Raw genomic sequence first — 18,961 nt, 5'->3', positions numbered from 1 at the left:
CTTGGCAGGCTGTCAGGGAACACTTTTGTACTTTAGAAAAGGGTTTATAAAGAGAAACCATGGAGTACATCCACCTGTTAGTGTAAGTAAACTACTCAGAGCAAGAACCTGCACGGAATGAGCTTGCCCTTTGCCTTGTTCTCCAGCTTGACTGTAAACAGAATCTGAGTTTTGCTTCTGCATGTCATGTAGAGTGGTTTGTGTGAGCAGAGCAGAGTCTATGGATTATTCACAGAGTGTTTGCCTGGGCTGTTTGTTGGGTTTGGTGCTGCTTGGTCACCTCGGCAGACTGCGCTTTTGGCGCTCAGTGAGTCCTGTCTGGAGATGGGAAGAGGGGGGGAAAGGAAAGTTTCTAAGAGGCTGTGTGAGTACTTCTAGCCTGATCATGAGGATCAGTTGTGAAGCTGAGAGCTCACTGGGAATTCTCAGGCAACCTTTTTCCCCTTGGTTGCATCCCTTTGCCCCTCAAAACCTGAAATTAGGAACTCTTGTGGAGACAGGGGGTCAGGAATCCTTTATTAAGGATTGCTCGTGTCTGCACTCTCAGCTAGACAGAGACAAGCCAGCTGAACGTGACCCAGAGTGTGCTCAGGTGGTCAAGAAGGCAAACAGCATCCTGGCTTGCATCAGGAATGGTGTGGCCAGCAGGAGAAGGGAAGTGACCATCCCCCTGTATTCATCATTGGAGAAGCCACACCTTGAGTTACTGGGTTGTTTTGGAGCCCCTCACTACAAGAAGGGGCTGGAGAGTGTCCAGAAAAGAGCAACAAAACTGGTGAAGGGAATGGAGAACAGGTTGGTGAGGAGCAGATGAGGAAACTGGGACTGTTTGGTCTGGAGAAGAGGAAACTGAGGGGAGACCTCATTGCTCTCTACAACTCCCTGAAAGGAGGTTGGAGGGAGGTGGGGACTGGTCTCTTCTTCCTAGTATCAGGTGGTAGGATTAGAGGAAATGGCCTGAAATTGCACCAGGGGAGCTTTAGGTTGGATCTTAGGAACAATTTCTTTGCTGCAAGAGTGGTCAGGGATTGGAAGAGGCTGCCCAGGGAGGTGGTGGAGTCCCCATCCCTGAGGGTGTTCAAGAAACCTGTGGGCATGGCACTTTGGGACATGTTTTAATGGCCTTGGTAGTTGGTGGACAGCTGGACTAGATGATCTTAGAGGTCTCTTCAACTGAAACAATTCTATGATGAGCTCAAATACTTTGCTGGTCATAGCCATCTAGGATTGCATAAATATTTCATAAATGTCCTGAGAGGTCCTTTGCAGGGTAGGGATGTTGGGTTTCAATTCCCTGCGGTGTTGAGTCTGTCTCTTCTTAGGATGTCCTTGATCTGCTTCTGGTTCATAGAAGTCTACACAGTTTCCACACTTGATGCAGTCAGCTGCATGGCAGATTTTTTTGTTTGTTTAATCAAATGAAGTTGCCTTCGTCCTGAGTGCATCTGGTTGTGGGTTGCTTGTTTTGGTTTGTTTTTTACCAGAGGAGAAGATAACTGTGGAATGCCTTTTCTGTGGCAAATTGGTACTTTTTCCTTAGAACTGGAATAACCTTTTCTGAAATGTCAGGCATTTGCTGAGATTGGAACATCCAGCCCTTAATGGAGGCTGTTTCTAAACACATCATTGTAATATTTGCCAAGAACTACTCTCTTGATTGCTGTTACAAATCAGAGCCACAAATACTTCTGACGTTGACTTTTGATTTCCACATAAACAAACGTGATTCTGAGAGGTGTTTTGGTTTTTTCCCCAGGTGTAGGTGTAGCTGAAAGTACACACTGATCTCAGTTCTTCACTGACACATCTGTTGCAACTCTAAAATCTAGAGGATAGGTTCATGCATGTTTCTTACCTCACATTTTTCACTGTGGAACTGGGAATAACATCTCTCTGCAACTTTGCTCTGGTGAGACCTCGCCTGGAGTACTGTGTCCAGCTCCGGAGCCCTCAGTTCAGGAAGGACGTGGACTTGATGGGGCAGGTCCAGAGGAGGAAAATGATCAAGGGGCTGGAGCACCTCTGCTACAATGACAGTCTGAGGGAGCTGGGGTTGTTCAGCCTGGAAAAAAGAAGGCTTAAGTGAGACCTGGGAACAACTTCCAGTACCTGAAGGGGGCCTACAAGAAGGCTGGAGAGGGACTGTTTCCAAAGGCCTGCAGTGATAGGATGCGGGGCAATGGTTTGAAATTAGAGAAGAGCAGATTTAGACTGGATGTTAGAAACAAATTCTTTACCATGAGGGTAGTGGAACACTGGAACAGGTTGCCCAGGGGAGGTAGTTGAGGCCCCATCCCTGGAGATAGCCACAGTGAGGCTTGACAGGGCTCTGGGCAACCAGGGCTGTGGGGATGTCCCTGCTGACTGCAGAGGGGGTTGGACTGGATGACCTTTAGAAGTCCCTTCCAACCCAAACCATTTTATGATCTCAGAACAGTGGGAAAGTTAATCCACTGAGTAATGAAGCAATATCCAAGTATAGTAATAAGCAATATCCAAGTGTAGTAATAAGCAATATTTGCTTACATCTAGGTGTACTTTTTGGTTATAAAAGGAATGAATGCTTTGATAAAAATTCAATTACCTTTCTGCATTGCACTACACTTTAGCAAACTAAGGATGTTAATTGCTGGGGATAGCTCTTGCTTCTTCCAGAGAAGGAGGAAAAAGGGAGGAAATCCTGTTTGTTTTAAACTGCCCCAGTAAAAAGCTTTTCTTTTGTTGTTCCATTTTTTCCATGTGAGCACACAAGGTTATGCTACTAAAGAGAGATTTTTCATTAAAATAATATATAAATATTTTATTTAATGACTCTGTGGCCTTGAGGCTTGACTTCAGTACACAGCAGCCATTTGCTAGGGGTTTTTTAACCCAAACTCTTGGTGTGCTGAATGAATTTCACATCCCCTAAGGAGATGAGTCTTTTGCACAGCTTTAAAAGCAGGAATGTCAAATGTCCTCTTCAGGTGCATGTTTCTAGCTGTGATGGAGTACCTTGGGTCAGGATTAGGCGCTGGATGTTCCTTTAGGCAGGAATATCAAAGAACCTTCTGTTGGACCTTGCCATACTTTTGGCTGCTAAAAATGGAGCTGTCAGCTTCCACCTGCTAATCCATTCATTTTTTTTTAAAGGTTAGGATTACTGTTGACAAGTGATAGAGCACCCTGGTGCAAACAACTGGAATGGAAGGTTAGGACATTCAAAAGAAGAGAACAAAAATGTTCTTACTGCTTTTTGGCTTCAATCTGAATTGGTTTAGAGAGGGGGAAACCTCATCATTTTGGGCCCCACTCTGGTCTGCATTTGCATTACCCTTGCTGCACAAGAAGCATCTATTTAGCTGATACAGTCTTCTGTAATTACCTTTCTGGATGTAAAATGCCCTGAGGTGGAAGAGGAAAAGTCTCTCCTTCTCCTAACCTATAGCTCACTCTGAAATCAAATCATTCCTCACTGTGAAGAGTAGCCTCTTGGCTATACAAAAACCTTTTACCCAGCATCTTTCTCTGAAGATAACTTAATTGGGAAAGATTCATAACATCTGATACAATCTTCTTGTCTTCGGGTTCAGAGCAACAGCCAAAGCAAATCATTTGAAATGAAGTTCCAAAATTAATCCTTAAAGAATAGGAGAAAAACTTCTTAGGTTAAAATAAATTGAACTGGATCCATTCTGTTCTGGGGGCGTGTGTATAGGGGATGTACTGAACAGTTCTTTCATTCTCTATGGTATCCTGGGGTGTATTATGAAGAGTGTGTCCTGCAGTTCAGGAGAGGTTCTCCTTCCCCTCTACTCTGCCCTAGTGAGACCACAGCTGGAGTGCTGTGAATTCTTGTGCCATCACTTAGCACTGAGACCAGGTTCAATGGAGCCAGTAGGAACATTATTTATTATTTTATTTTTCCACTTGAGAATGGCTTTATAATAGAGAGTGAAGTACATCCTTATCTTGGAGGTTATTGATCTAGACAATGAGCAAGTGCAACACTGGAACAGGTTGCCCAGGGAGGTAGTTGAGGCCCCATCCCTGGAGATATTCAAGGTGAGGCTCCACAGAGCTCTGGGCAAACTGATCTAGTTGGGGATGTCCCTGTTGACTGCAGAAGGGGTTGGACTGGATGACCTTTAGAGGTCCTTTCCAACCCAAACCATTTTTTGATCTCAGAACAGTGAGTAATGAGGCAATATCCAAGTGTAGTAATGAACAATATTTGCTTACATCTGGGTGTACTTTTTGGTTATAAAAGGAATGAATGAATGACTAGATGACCTTTGCAGGTTCCTTCTAACCCAGACCATTCTATGATTTGCAACTCTGACCTAAGAATGGTTGTTTTTCTCTGGATTTTGCTGTTGCTACTCAGTACAGGAGTGTGCTAATAGTGAGATTGCTCTGAGAGTGAGATAGGGCACAGCTAACACCTGGTATTTAAGCTTCTGACAAGGCCTCTTAAATTGTCTGGGTTTTCTTCAGTGGCAGTGAGAAGCAAGGCTAAGCAGAGCTTTCAGAGAATCAAAGCTGTGTTTTCCCTAAGGTTTCAGCCATTTACCCTGTTTACTCTTACCTTCTAAACTGTCTTTTATTATGCATTGCTATTTATCCATTCAAGAGCACAGTTCTTCAGCACTCTGAATTAATTATTGCTCTGTTAGTTAATTCCTATTGTTACAGAAAGCTTTACCAAACTTTTTATTCAGAGGTGTTAACAAATTGGTTTGCTGTTATTGCAGCAAAGCTTAGTGTTGCACTGAAACCAAAAGAAGGAAGGGACCTCCAAAGCTCACCTATTCCAATGCCCTCTGCAATGAGCAGGTACATCCTCAACTAGATCAGGTTGCCCAGAGCTTTGTTGAGCCTCACTTTGAATATTTCTAGGTATGGGCTCTCAACTACCTCTGTGGGCAGCCTGTTCCAGTGTTCCACTACCCTCGTGGTGCAGAACTTGTTCCTAACATCCAATCCAAATCTGCTCTGCTCTAGTTTGAAGCCATTGCCCCTCGTCCTGTCGCTACAGGTTTGTTCTGTGTGTGGGATATTCCTGTGCTAACAAAACTTTAATAAAACCCACAACTGAGGTACTGAGAGGCCAAAGAGAGCTTAGAATCAGTGCAAGATTAAACTTGGCAGTTATTCTAGGTGACAATAATTCTGCAATGTAGAGCAATTAACCTCCTGTCTCCCTGCACGTGCCTTTATCAAGATCTGACCAAGAAGCAGTAGAATGTCAATGCTTATAGCATCTGCTCTAGAAAGCTGGTTGAGATCTTTGCACTTGATTTGCAGCACACAAACAGCTATGCCATACATAATGTTTGGTTTTATCTTTTCTTCTTTTTCTTCTTTTAAAATGAAAGGTCGGAGCACGTCGGATCTCCCAGCAAGCAGCCCTCCTCATCCTCCTGCTCACCCTGCTTGGAATTTGACCTGGGTCATGAGAGATACATCCCCTTTCTTCTCCCATAGAGGACGACACAGTGAGTAGCATTTATATGTTGTCTTCAAGAGGCTGTGGCTGACTGCCTAAGGATACTGATGTAATACTGGAGCAAAACAACACAAGTCAAATGATTCATGATCAAATAGCCACACTGTCAGCCCCTGAGGGCACTAATAAGCCTTACTTCCCCTTACTAGCCAGCCCTGGGGCCTCTCTCTAACTTGTTTATTGGTTTAGCAGTCCTGTTTCAGCTCAGCACAGCCTGGTGTGACCCTGGCCATCTCCATTTCTACAGAAGTACCTGATCCATGGAATCATAGAATGGTCTGGGTTGGAAGGGACCTCCGAAGATCATCCAGTCCACCCCCTCTGCAGTCAGCAGGGGCATCCTCAACTAGATCAGGTTGCCCAGAGCCCTGTCAAGCTCCACTTGAACATCTCCAGGGATGCCAACCTGTTTCAGTGTTCCACCACCTTCGTAGTAAAGAACCTGTTCCTAATATCCAATCTAAATCTGCTCTTTTCTGGTTTGAAGCCATTGCCCCTGGTCCTGTCACTGCAGGCTTTTGTAAACAGTCTCTCTCCATCCTTCCTGTAGACCCCCTTCAGGTACTGGAAGGCTCCGCAGACCCTTCTCTTCTGCAGGCTGAGCAACCCCAGCTTCCTCAGCCTATCTTCATAGCAGAGGTGTTCCAACCCCCTGATCATTTTCATGACCCTTTGGACCCACTCCTTCAGGTCCATGTCCTGGTGCCTAGCCTGCCACAGCCTGTCCTGCTCCTTCAGAAACAAGGTTCCAGACTGATAATGTGAGCCATGTGTTGGCATCCAGCAATAACATAAAGAGAAGAGTTGTGTACCAAACTTAGCTTTCTTTTCCATCTCCTTTCATGTCTCCCATCCTTTCCAAGTCTAGGAATCTGTTTTCATCTCTTCTCTGGTATGACCTATTTTCTGGCTATCCATAGCCATTCCACTGTGAAATACGATGGTTGTAGTTAGGACTGGACTGCAGAAGGCAATATCTAACATGCAATCCAGAAAGTGACTGAAGTAGAATATATCTACTATATATCTACTACTAGTCTCTTTGAGGGGAGATAAGGTGCTGAGAGGCTAATAAGATTTACTCACCCCAAGCCTGTAATTATCTGCTTGAGGGAAAAGTTTGACCTACCTATATGAAGGAGTCCCATATTTCTTCAAATTTATGTTGCAGCCTTTTATGTGTGCAATATATATTCTTTCCACTGGCATACAATATCTGCTCTAGCTGTTGTATCTGCTTGAGTGATGAGGACACACCAATTTCATTTGGGAAGGGACAGTAGTACAAGCTTTTTTTTTTTTTTTTTTTTTTTCCCTCACTTGGTTTGCTCAGAAATTGCAAGAATGATTTTTAATTTATCCTTTATTACTGCTTCCTAAACTCTTGCAGCTTCTCTGTAATAATGTTCTGAGGGAAAGCTTTGTTCTCAAAAACCTACAAGCAGTGATTCCATCTGCCAGCGTCACATGGAGAGCAATGTAATGTATCTAGGCAAAAATTATTTTAGCTGCTTGCACCAGACCAAATTCTACCGTGTTCCAACCATCTGTTTTGCAAGGAAAGGCAGGAATTTGGTAAGATGCTACACCAAATACAGTCTTCACTCTCCACCAGTAGGCACAATTCAGGACATGTGCTTGAAACTGCTGGAGAATCTTGAAGAGAGGCAGGAGTAGTTTATTTTTTCCCCCCTTTCCTAGCTTTGCATTTCAACATTTCCAAAAGTTGGCAGAATTCCTGTACATGAAAGTGCTGGCAGTAGCCCTCAAAGTCAGGCATTTCAGACTGGAACACTCTGTAGCATCGCTGTGTGGACATGCTTCCTGCCACTTCAGATACACAGCATGCAGAGGACTGCTGTGGGGACATGGACTAGATTCATAGAATGGTTTGAGTCGAGCCTGTAAGCATAGCCCAAGCCTAAGAGGGCAGTTCTTAACACTTCTTTCTCTTCCTCTGCATACCTGCAGCTTAGGTGCACTTGAGTGTTTATTAATAAACTTCCCAGGAATCTAGATTTCTGTCCAGAAGTGCCATGACCACGAGAGGGATGAACAGTGCCTTACAGCAGCTGCTTATTTGGTCTGGATCTGAGCAGTTCTCTGAAGGTCAGGCAGGGGCTTAGCAGAGCATGGCAGATGACAAAGTTAAACCATCCAAGCTGCAGGCGAGTAACCTTGTCCCAGGACCATTCCTGCCTTCTGATTAAGTGATTAATCCAAAATCAGGCAAAAAATCATCAGCAGAAATAAAACCCCATGGTCCTTTACTGTTACTAGAGTGTTTTCCACTTCTGTCAGAAGCTTTCTTTGCTGCTTCCAGAGCAACTGTGATTACAGAGTACCCAATAAAACTTCTGTCAAAACTTTGTTTGCCTAATCATCTGATGGAACCCATCTAATTAACTGGCTGACATTGCCAGAGTGGGACAATATTAGTTGTCTTAATTACCTTTGCCTTGTGTTCAGCTATTTGAGAAGTCTCTGACGGGAAGGCTGAATAAATTGAAAGGTAGGGTCCCTCTTCCTCTGCCAAACTAAGTTCTGTGCTCCTTCACTCAGAATTGAAATTCTGACAGACAGCTTCTAGTAGTTCTGGCAGGAAGAGTGCTGGATGAGATCTTTAAAACTATATGCAGCAGTCCTGAAAGATAATCATTGGCACAACAGGACACTTGATAGTGATGTATTCACACAACGAGGGGTTTTTTCTGTTTTGTCTAGAGGTTTCTAGATTTGTCTCTATCCAAGCATTGATTAATCATCCATCTTCTCAGAGATGCAAAATCTACATTCCTTTCAGAAAATAAAGTCTTAAACCCCTAGGAAGTCAAAATCACCTGGGAATTCAGCCCAGAGGGCAGGAGGAGTCTTTATATCTCAGTATTTTTTGTGTGCTCTTTTGTTCTCCTTGAGGTACACTCAGCCTATTTCCTGTGGCTAGAACAAACTTTTAATGCCTCCTGCATACATGGTGGTGTATTAATCTCCCATTTGCAGCACTGATGGAACTCTGTCCTGAGGCTTACATGATTAACTGCACCCAGCCACATATTTCATTCCTTGTCCTGGTTGGTTGAATATTAATTTTCTCTACTGTATAGGTATTGTATAAGAAATCAATTGTCCACTACATAAAATCCATTAAGCTTCTGTAAGAGGAGTTCCAGACGATGAGTGCCTCTTAAGGCCCGGTGTAAGCTTTCATGCAGTTCATACACCACCTTCTGCTCCATCCTCCACCTTCCCCCAGGGCCAACCAACAGCACTGAACCTGGAGCCTGTCCTCACAGGGTAGGATGGCAACTGCTGACAGTGCTACCGACTGGAGAAAAGTCAAAAGCGATTCACAGAATTCTCTCAGGCTGTGCCATACTTCTGCAGGATGATTTAGAGATTTTGGGGTGGGTTTTTTTGCACACACACATCCCCTCCCTGAGGTGTAGGAATAGTGGTGGTTTAGGAAATCGTGGAGCTTTGGATGACAAAGTTACCTGGGCCTGAAATTCAGGAGGAAATAGCAGATTCAGCTACCAACTGACTAGAGTGCTTCAAAATATCTCCAAAAGGTGAGCTCAGGAGAGGAGGAGCAGATACTTTCAAGATTGCATAATTGTTCACAGCTCTGATTTAATAGGTACTAAAAGCATAATCCAAAGGATGGCCTCTATTAACAGCTTATTAAAAATTTCACTCAGCTCTATGTCTTCAGAAAACTAATTTGACAAGGTTGTTGATTTTGGGTTTTTTTTTCCCCCACACTTTCTAATGGAGTGTTGTCTGTGATGAGTTCATGATTTCCTAAATTGGCTTTTCTAAGAATAAAATAAAAAGACTTTGGACTCATTTTCCCCTGGAATAATTTGGAGCCATTCTCACTGTATTTGATGCTCAGTGGCACCTCAGTTGTTCAGTGAGGTGTCAGATTAATGATTACTTTATTTTTCCCCTGTGTCATGTGTAGCTTGCTGAATTCAAGTCCTCATGCACAGGCATTCCAAATACCATTGCATTCATGTGAGTTGGATACCACATAAATAGTGCTGATGTGAAACTCGGGGAGTCTGAACTTCAAACAAAAGGGAAGATAGAAAGAGGGCACCAGCCAGATAGATTCATGTTGCAGTTAGGCTCCCATAACTACTTGTTGTATGAATCTTCAACAAATCAGACTAATACTGGCATCTCCAGAATGATAATGTGTTTGTGACGCTTGGCTTAGCATGGCATAGAATTCCATTGGTTGGAAAAGACCTCTAAGATCAAGTGCAAACATCAACCCAACACCACCATGGCCCTAAGTACCATGTCCACCTGTTTCTTGAACACCTCCAGGGACAGTTACTCCACCACCTCCCTGGGCAGCCTGTTCTAATGCCTGATCGTTCTTTCAGGAAAGAATTCTTTTTCCTAACATCCAGCCTAAACCTCCCCTAGCACAATTTCAGGACACTTCCCCTCATTCTACCACTTGATACTCAGGAGAAGAGACCAACCCCCACCTCAGTCCAACCTCCTTTCAGGGAGTTGAAGAGAACAATGAGGTCTCCCCTCAGTCTTCTCATCTCCAGACTAAATAGTCAGTCCCTCCTCATAAGACTTGTTCTGTGGACCTTCACCAGCTTTGTTTCCATTCTCTGGACATGCTCCAACAGCTCAATGTCATCCTTGTGCTGAGGGGAGCAAAACTGAACACAGTATTGGAGGTGTGGCCTCACCAGCACCAAGTAAAGGGGATATGTTACAAGTTCCTGTTTGGAAGGTGAGATAAAGTGAGGAGAGAAATGAGGAGGAAAATACCATGGTCCAGAGGTAGAATTAATCAATGCCTTCTTAGTAAAGGCATTGCAAAAGTGATGTACTACCTTAATTCAAGTATATCCATTTTGCAATCTTAGTACTCTAACACAGTTCTGGAAATAGTGTTATGAATGTAACAGGATAAGACTTCAATTAACAAGAGTTCTTCACACTGGATTAATAGAGCAAATATAAAATAGCAGCTCCTGTTAGCCTCATCTATACATGCAAGAATTCTTGCTTGACAGTTAGGTGCTATCTGTGCCATGTGCAATGGTGCTGAAATCCAGGAGGAGGAAAATCACAGGGAAAGCGGTATCTGTCTAGCTAAAGTGAAGGCTGTGATAGGCAAGGAAGAAGAAAAAACCTGATTGGGGGGAATTTGTACTTTTTGAAGTTATTTTTCTTTTATCCTTTTCCATCTGCAGATAATAAGCCAATGACAGCTCAACTGTTTTTCAATAACAAAATAACATACCGTGAGATAACAAATGTCTTTCCTCCCTGTCTCTCAAGTATTCATTTTCTCTAGAGATATCTCAAACCTCATGCAGGAGGTCCCTCACGTGAATTGTCAAAACATGACAGTTCCCCCAGCCAGTGTTTTGCACCAACTGGAGCATGTTTTCTAACAATCGTTCTCAGTTGGTCCTTCAGGCTTTTGGCCGGAACTGGCACCAGAAATGCATGTGTTTGTTGCCTTTGCTGCGTGCGTGGGAGACTCGGTGGACAAATACCTCTTGTGTGGAGGATGAGCTCTGTCACTTCTCAGAGCAGAAGGAATGAAAATGAGAGCTATTGCTGGTTGTCCTCCCAACACCCCCTCCTCACACCTCTCTCTGTAGCTGTCTTGAAAGACTGTGCTTATAATTGATTGATAAAGGAGTCCTGGCCCTCTTCTTTGTAGCTTAATTTCCACTGCACAAAGCAGCTGTCACAGATTTTGGTGATTCAATGCCTGGTGCACACTGGGGAGCTGGGCAGATATAAAGTATATGCTGTCATTTTAAAGATTCTTTTCACAAAGGGATGAATGGTTGCATTATTGCAGTTTTCTCTAAGCCGTGGCCCATCCGGCTGTGGCTCACTTCCCACAGGATTAATGTAAACACTTGTGGCACCGGGACAGCCCTGGGACCTGCACTTGGCACCCAGGCCGCAGCTCTCTTCCTGGGGGCAATTCTGCTGTGGAGCAGGTGAAATCATAGAATCATAGAATTGTTTTGCTTGGAAAAGACCTCTAAGATCATTGAGTCCAACTGTCAACCTAACACCATTAAACCATGTCCCCAGGTGCCATGGCCACAGGCTTCTTGAACAGCTCCAGGGACAGTGTGACTCCAGCACCTCCCTGGGCAGCCTGTGCCAATGCCTGATCATTCTTCAGGAAAGAAATGTTCCCTAATAGCCAACCTAAAGCTTGCCTGGCACAATTTGAAGCCACTTCCTCTCATTCTGTCACTGATACTAGGGAGAGAAAACCAACCCTCACCTCACTCCAGCCTCCTTTCAGGGACTTCTAGAGATCAAGGGGGTCTCCCCTCAGCCTGCCCCTCTAGAGCTTTTTTACTTCAGAAAGCAATCTCACTTTAGTAGCCTCTCCTGAGGGAAACCCAAGGCTGGAGAGCTCTGAGGAGCCCTTGGCTGACTCCTGGCCTCTGGGTCCTCTCATGCTCCTGAGGAAGGCACTAGACAGTAAGGACAAGGCCCTGGGTCAGAGTGCTGCCTTGAGGGGTGTGGGGGCCTCTGAGGCAGCTGGAGCAAGCTGCCAGGGATTTGCCTCACTGAGCCTCACCAGGACACCTTTTGTCCTCCTTCATACTCTGGTTGGCCAAAAGGGACACACTCTTGTACCTCAGGTGAGTTCCTTTCTGCCTTGCCCTCCTCTGGGGTTTCAGTGTGGCTTTGTGCAAGGCCCAGCCCCTGAGGGTCACAAAATGGTGGCTGAGGGCCTGTGGGTGAGGCAGGGGCTGGGTGTTGGAAGGGAAAGAAAGTGGGGACATGCTTATTCTGACCAAGCATCAGTGCCATGAGGGAAGAGAGGCATTCCTGTTAGTAAACTCAAGGTCAGAGGAGTGGATGTGAGGACTTGAGGCCATGGTTTGGTTGTCAGGAGGTGTTAGGTATTAGGTGACAGGTTGGACTTGGTGATCTCTGTGATTCTGTGATTGTATGACTTGCTGGTGCAGAGGAAGAACACAGAGCAATATGTTAACTTGTGCTAAGTAGCTTTAAAATCCAAGGAGGTTCCTGGTTCCTGATGAACACAATCTGTGTCCCAAGGCAGAAAGAGGAGTTGGTGTGCTGCCCAGCTGCTCTCCTGACTCCTTTACTTGCAGGTGACTGAGGCACATCAGGCAGGGTAGACCCCAAAGTCATGCTGTGCAGAGCCAGGTCGTGGGGCTCTAGGAGTGCTTCCCCAGTTCTTCCCCTGTCCTGCCCTGCTACTGCTCTCAGTTTGTCAGCCCCTGGAGTGATAACCTAAAGGCTAGGCAGTCACTGTCAGTGTAGGTATTTGCTAGGGTTGGTAAGGTCTGGGGTGCCCAGCATGTTCTACATGGGTTGCCAGTTTGTCCTTGCTCAGTGCTGAGCCATGGAAGGAGTGGATGGAAATGTCTCCTCAGGCTTGCTGGTTTTTGGCGGGAACACGGCCGTTCAGCCCCGCAGTTGTTTCTGGCTTTCCTGACTGCTCACACCTTTTCCCCTACCACTTGTGGGTTTTTCTGTGCCCTTCTGCCCTCTGATAGATTTGCTCTTTTTAAATCAATGCTGTTCCTCCAGTTGCACTGAGGAAAGCTGGCACTAGAAATCCATTCTCAAAGACTTTCATCCCTTTTTCATGCCAGCAGAGCAATGCTCACCTCTGAGGGCCCGGGCTGTGTTTGCTGTCCTCCTGGGTGTTCAAACAGGCTGGTGAGCTGACAGCCAGAGACTAGAGTCTCCTATTTATGCTCCATTTTAGGGGGAGAATACTTCTGGGTCAGGCTTCCTTTTATTACCCCACGTGTGTGCCCCTGTATTGGTGGATAGAAATCCAGAAGGGCCTGATGAGGCAATAGAAACTCTTAGATTGAATGCCCTGTGCCCTTTTCTACCCAGAGGGAATGGTGAAGGCTTTAGGAACTGTCTCTGTCCCCAGGATTAATAACTGGAAAATCAATTTGTCATTTCCCTGTCATAAATTAAAAGTTTATAGGCCTTATAACACGAGTATAATAGAGGTTAGTGAGTATTGATGGAGGTCTCAAAGCTCACTCAGCAGAGCACATCTCTACTCTACAATTTGAATTATGTCCCCTCCACAAGGAATATCTGTCAATATTTGTATAAAAAAGGACATCCTGTGCAAGAGGATTTTATCTGTTTCTACACTGCTGCTGTGGTTGTTCCACTGGAAGAGGGGTGTTCCTGAGGGAGGTTATGGTTCAATTTTGGTCACTGTAGATGACCTCTACATTGTGAGTTTGTATCCACAGATGTAGTTAAAAATTAGTCACGTTTAAGCAGGTGTAACAGCCAGTTAGGATCTACATCTCTGAGCAGGTCAATCTGACAACAGGAAACCGCTACTCGCTCCCCTGTCTGTATTGAGGTGAGAAAGCCATCACAACCTTTTCCAAGGGGGGGAACCAGTGGAGAGTAATAGAGGAGGAATGATTTGTAAGACTCAGCAGACCAGGAGTGAAAAGGACTGTTTTAAGTCGGACACATATAGAGCTAGAAAGGAGCATTCTAAGAGGAAATTACCTGCTGGTAAGATTTTTGCTGTTGAAAGAACATGTGGTTTAAAACAAATAAACCTACTCTGTTGTTGGGCAGCTGAAGAAAGGGTAATCACTCTAATTCCTTAAAAAGAACAGGCTTTTTGTATCTCTCTTTAAATGTAATTATTTTTATTCTAAATAAGGCATATTTCTGTGATGTGTGGTTGCACAAATTATCTAAGATGATCAAAAGGAGGAAGCTCTTCACTGTGAGGGTGGTGAGACACTGGAACAGATTGCCCAGAGAAGTGGTGGAGGCCACATCCCTGGAGACATTCAAGGTCAAACTTGATGGGGTTCTGAGCAACCTGATCTAGTTAAAGATGTCCCTGGTCACTGCAGAGGAGTTGGATGAGTTGACCTTTGAGGGTCCCTTCCAACCTGATGCATTCTGTGATGATCCATAATCTGACCTGCAGCAATGTAAAAGAGTATTTCCTGCAGATTATTGTGTTTTGGCATATTACACAATGATTCAAAGTCATTTGTTTTCTGGAAAGCTCTAATCAGTTTAATGGAAACAGATGTCATTGCCTGATACTGTAGTTGTTTGTGCACAAATGATTGCTATTAGGTGCACTGATTAAAATAAATACATTGAAACACTCACCAGACTCTTAACATCATCACACACACGTAGATTGCACTGCCTTTTCAATTTGATACTAACTTAATTGACTTTCAATCTCTGATTGGTATCCTGTACCTTCTTACACATCAGAAACTGAAGTGATTGATAGGTGCCATTTTTCTTCAACAAATCATAGAATCAATAAGGTTGGAAAAGACCTCAAAGATCATCAAGTCCAACCTGTCACCCAAGACCTCTTGACTACTAAACCATGGCTGCAAGTGCCACATCCAATCCCTTTTGGAACACATTTACCTTAGTTTCATTATAAGCATCACTTTTGTTTCCTCTTTAGAGGTCTGTCTATTGTCCAGTGGTTGCAGATGCAAATGACAATTGGACAAGGGCTTGGGCTTTATGCAGTGTATTTTAAGAGACTTTACAGTTTGCTGGAGCTTAAATCCCTATACAGCCTTGTGGATCTATAATGTCAATATAGCTGTGGCATAAATGCATGTACAGGCTATAAATCTTTCTGACACCTCTTTAGAAAACGCCAAGACAAACAAACCCCACACTTTACTGAGTAGGTACACTGTTCAAGTCCTAAAACTCTGTATCTAGTCAATATATATTGGTAGCAGGCTTCAGAAATAATCACTAAATGTTGTGTTAATTACCTTTTTCCTGCAGCGTTTGCTGTTTTTCAGAAAAGGGCAGGATGGCCTTTGTTCAGCTTTCAAAGGCACATGGCTACTTCTTTATATGCTTAGCTGGGCAAGAAAAAACAACCAAATTTGGTGTCTCATTTAAACATAGAATCATAGTATCATTTTTGTTGGAAACAGACCTTCAAGAGCATCGAGTCCAACCATTGTGTAACTCTGCCAAATCTGGTGCTAACCATGTTAAGACAAAAGCAAAAACGGAGGGAGGAAGACTTTAAAAAGGGCAGGTGGCTTGTAGCAGCAGATCAAATATTGTCCAGGTTCTCTATTCAGTGGGGTGGTTTATATGGTCTTGTAAGAGCTCCCACACCAGGAGCAGCTTATTGGTGAAAAAGTGATATATATTGTACATAATGGCTTTTTTTATTAAGTATATTGCGTTGTCTGTAGAGAAGGACATTGAGAAAGAAGGAAAGCCTGAGGGTAGGAAGTTAACACTAGGCTTGGAAGACTGGATGCTCTACCCATAGGCTTTGCTGTGTTTCATCAGATACAATTTTTTTGTCATAATGTCTTTGTGCTCTATAGGACAATAGCAGCACAATTTGTGTCTGGTAGGAGATTAATTTAAATATCAGCCTATGAGGAGTGCAGATATTCCAGCAATGTGGGAGGGGTACTGAGGTCTGTAGAAGATGCAGGTATGTCTTCATCTAATTGCAATATCCTCTCAGATGTGTGAGCCAAACAGTCTTTTCCTCCTTCAAGGAATAACCTGTTGTCAAGGCCATTCAGCATGGCCACACCAGGCACGTTAGATTATCTCCATTCCTCTGTAGGCTATTCATTGCAAGGGAAGGAAATGGTGTTGCTACTTGCCTTTTCCCCTTTACTTTCCCTCCTTCAGGCAGAGGTTTTAGTTGTCTGCAGGGGTCATAACATTAAATGTGATGACTCTTATTTAATCACATACCCCAATTAAGTTGTCCCAGTTGTAGGTCAGGGGCCTGCTGTGTTAAGGGTTCCACAACTGACTGATAGATCTCTTTTGAGGAGGAGGTTCTGAAAAGTGAGACTGAATGGAGGAGCTGAGCTGGCTATTGAGTGCTTGTAGGCACTGTAATCAGTGTCAGGGGGTAAGGACTGGAGGAGGAAAACGAGAGCCCTGTGAAGGGCTTCGCTGCTTGGGGGCAAGAGGGTAAGAGAGTACAAAGGCTTCTGTTCCCAGCAGCTGGATGGGAGAGGAGTAGAAGCAAGCAGTGACTGCTTGAAAGCTCATGATGATATGAGAGTCTGATGGAGGAAAGAAGTCAATGAAGAATGAAATATTTGATTTGAAATGGTTGCTCTTGCCACATATCTTTGGCTTGGGCTTTGCTGTCTGTCACCCTATGGGTTCCATAAAAAAAGTCCTTAGACAAGCTAATTTTGGCAGGCATGTACACTCCCCACACACCCTTTTCTTTCTGACAGTGCCTTGGAGCATAGACTACTCAAGGTGTTCCCTGTAACTAAACTGTATAGTAATGATGATACATCTTCTGGCATGTGCAGTTTACTGTTTGGTTGCTCTTTTGTCCTTTTGTGCTCTGCCACAAAGTTTAATACACACAACACTTCACAGTGTTAAAGAATTCTGGCTTTGTTTTGCCTTTTGTTGTTGTTGTTTTTTAAGGAACACCTAAGGGACTAGAATTAAGTGGTTTGAGGTTTGATACGATATTGCAGTAGTAAACTGCAGAGCATGAACATAGCCACTGTTCCCTGCTACTTAAATTGAAGTGTGCTTCATGTGTCATGAAATTTATATTGATAACACAGAGGCCTAAAGAGGGGTAGTGACTTGTGTGTTCAAATGTCAGCAAATATCCATAATCCTTGTAACTGCCGCTTACAGTGTGCATGGATTCCTTATATTATATGGTTTCCATTGTGTTATGAAACATTCAAGATGATAAAGCACCTGATTAAGAAAATCAAATATGAACTGGGGGAAAAACATGACTAGATTCTGCCTCTTCCAGCTTGCTGCTGAAAGGCAGATTAGCTGGGAAAAGTACGGTGAGAGGGCAACAGCATTAACCTTCAGATTAGACAGTGTTCTATCCCCAGGAGAATAGGCTGAACTACATAAATCTGTGCACACTAAGAAGAAATTAGCTGTTTAATAGAGAATGTAATTGAAGTTTAAAAAGAAAGAAATAATTAATTTGACTAATGTCAATTCAGATTCTTTGTTCCACTTGTATAGCTATGGCAGGACACTAGACAGTGTAGAAAGCACCCAAGAGCAGCTGGATTCTTTTTCTGGGGGGCTGGATTTTTCCCAAGGGATCTGGCCTTTTCAGAAACATTGAGCTAGTTCAGAAATAGTTTATTTCTGTTCCTGAGTGTTGTGTTGAGTGCTGCCTGCGGTGACAAAAGTAAATGCATACAGGGTGTTCCAGAAAGCTTAGAGTCTTCATGATTAGAAGTAAAATCCAGGCAGGTTATCGCTGCATGTGAGTTAAGTAACTTGAATTAATGGTGTAATAGTAAATTGGACTCTGGGAAGTGAATCATTGTTGCACCAGAAGGGTAATTGCTTTCTGAAAGAGCAACCTCTCAAAAAGAAAGGTCTGTGTTGGAGGCAGATGCTGGCTGTGCTGCCTGGAGGCGAAAGTTTTGCGGCAGCAGATGAAGCTTCTGCTGCCTCAGTGAAGCATTTTGAATGCAAGGGGTCAGAAGGTTGCTTTTCAGGGTACAGTCCCTATGGCTACCAGCAAGTCCTATATTCCCAGGATATATGACTCGCTTTACAGAGTCCTGTGCTCACTGAGATGGAACATGACTCTGGTAGTAGTCTTTCCACTGTAATGATCCTGGTTGAATTTGAACCAGCAACCCAGAAGAGATTGGCTTTCTGTCCCATTTTATCAATTGACTAACCAATCTCCCTTTCAGCCTAGATGATGCTTTTCCTTCTTTAGCCTGTGCTGCCCTTTTATCTGTCCTGAAGGGGAATTACTGGCTCTGGGGCCTTCCTCTTGATTTGCTGCTACCTCCATAATGGACCTCTTTGTTCCGTCCATTTTGGACACATTTTTGCCTGTCTGTTTATGGCTTTCCTCCATTTCTTTGCTATGGAAAAAAGCAAGCCTTAACTAACTCAAGTATAAAACCAAAGTGCATGCACACCTTCCAGCAGAGAGGAAGATGGATTTAATTAACCTGCTATGTTCTGTGTCTGTTTTCTTTTCCTAGTATTTGACTGCAATTTTGAATCACCTTGTGAGCTGGAATATTCCCTTCCCCAGAAAGATCAAGTAACCCCCAACAATGCCTGGCTCAGCCTGAATGCAGAGGAAATCTCACAGCTAAACCTCCCGGATGGGCCAGACAGAGATCACTCTGAGAATACATCTAAAGGTAAGATGAGCATCACTATGTAATGCTTTCAGTGTAGTGATTAGGTGAAAAAAACCAACTTGCTCCCATGCCCCCCCAATAGACTCCCCAACAAAAAGAAAGAAAGAAAACCCCAAACAAACCCACAAAAAACCTAAACAAAAAACAACCTCAAAGAAACAAACAGGACCCCAAACCAAACAACACAAAACCCCACCCAAACAAATTTACCCTTCTACAGTACTTAAGACAGCTGTTATCCTTTCACTGCAGCAGACACTGA

The 18,961-nt window shown here is 43.8% G+C and overlaps 1 protein-coding gene across 1 annotated transcript in view; it reads left to right on the top strand.

Moving 5' to 3' along the window:
• The window catches only part of ALK (ALK receptor tyrosine kinase), a 357,461-nt gene that overhangs the window by 85,889 nt on the left and 252,611 nt on the right, over positions 1 to 18,961 (top strand). Inside the window, exons 2-3 of the mRNA XM_054171222.1 lie at positions 5,358 to 5,477; positions 18,535 to 18,699. Of these exons, the coding sequence (XP_054027197.1) occupies positions 5,358 to 5,477; positions 18,535 to 18,699 (285 nt within the window). The remainder of the gene's footprint in view (positions 1 to 5,357; positions 5,478 to 18,534; positions 18,700 to 18,961) is intronic.

The sequence above is a fragment of the Dryobates pubescens genome, chromosome 2, assembly GCF_014839835.1.
Source record: "Dryobates pubescens isolate bDryPub1 chromosome 2, bDryPub1.pri, whole genome shotgun sequence".
NCBI classification, from domain to species: Eukaryota; Metazoa; Chordata; class Aves; order Piciformes; family Picidae; genus Dryobates; species Dryobates pubescens.
Note: the sequence above shows the minus strand (reverse complement) of the source record. Positions and strands in the feature narration are given on the sequence as shown.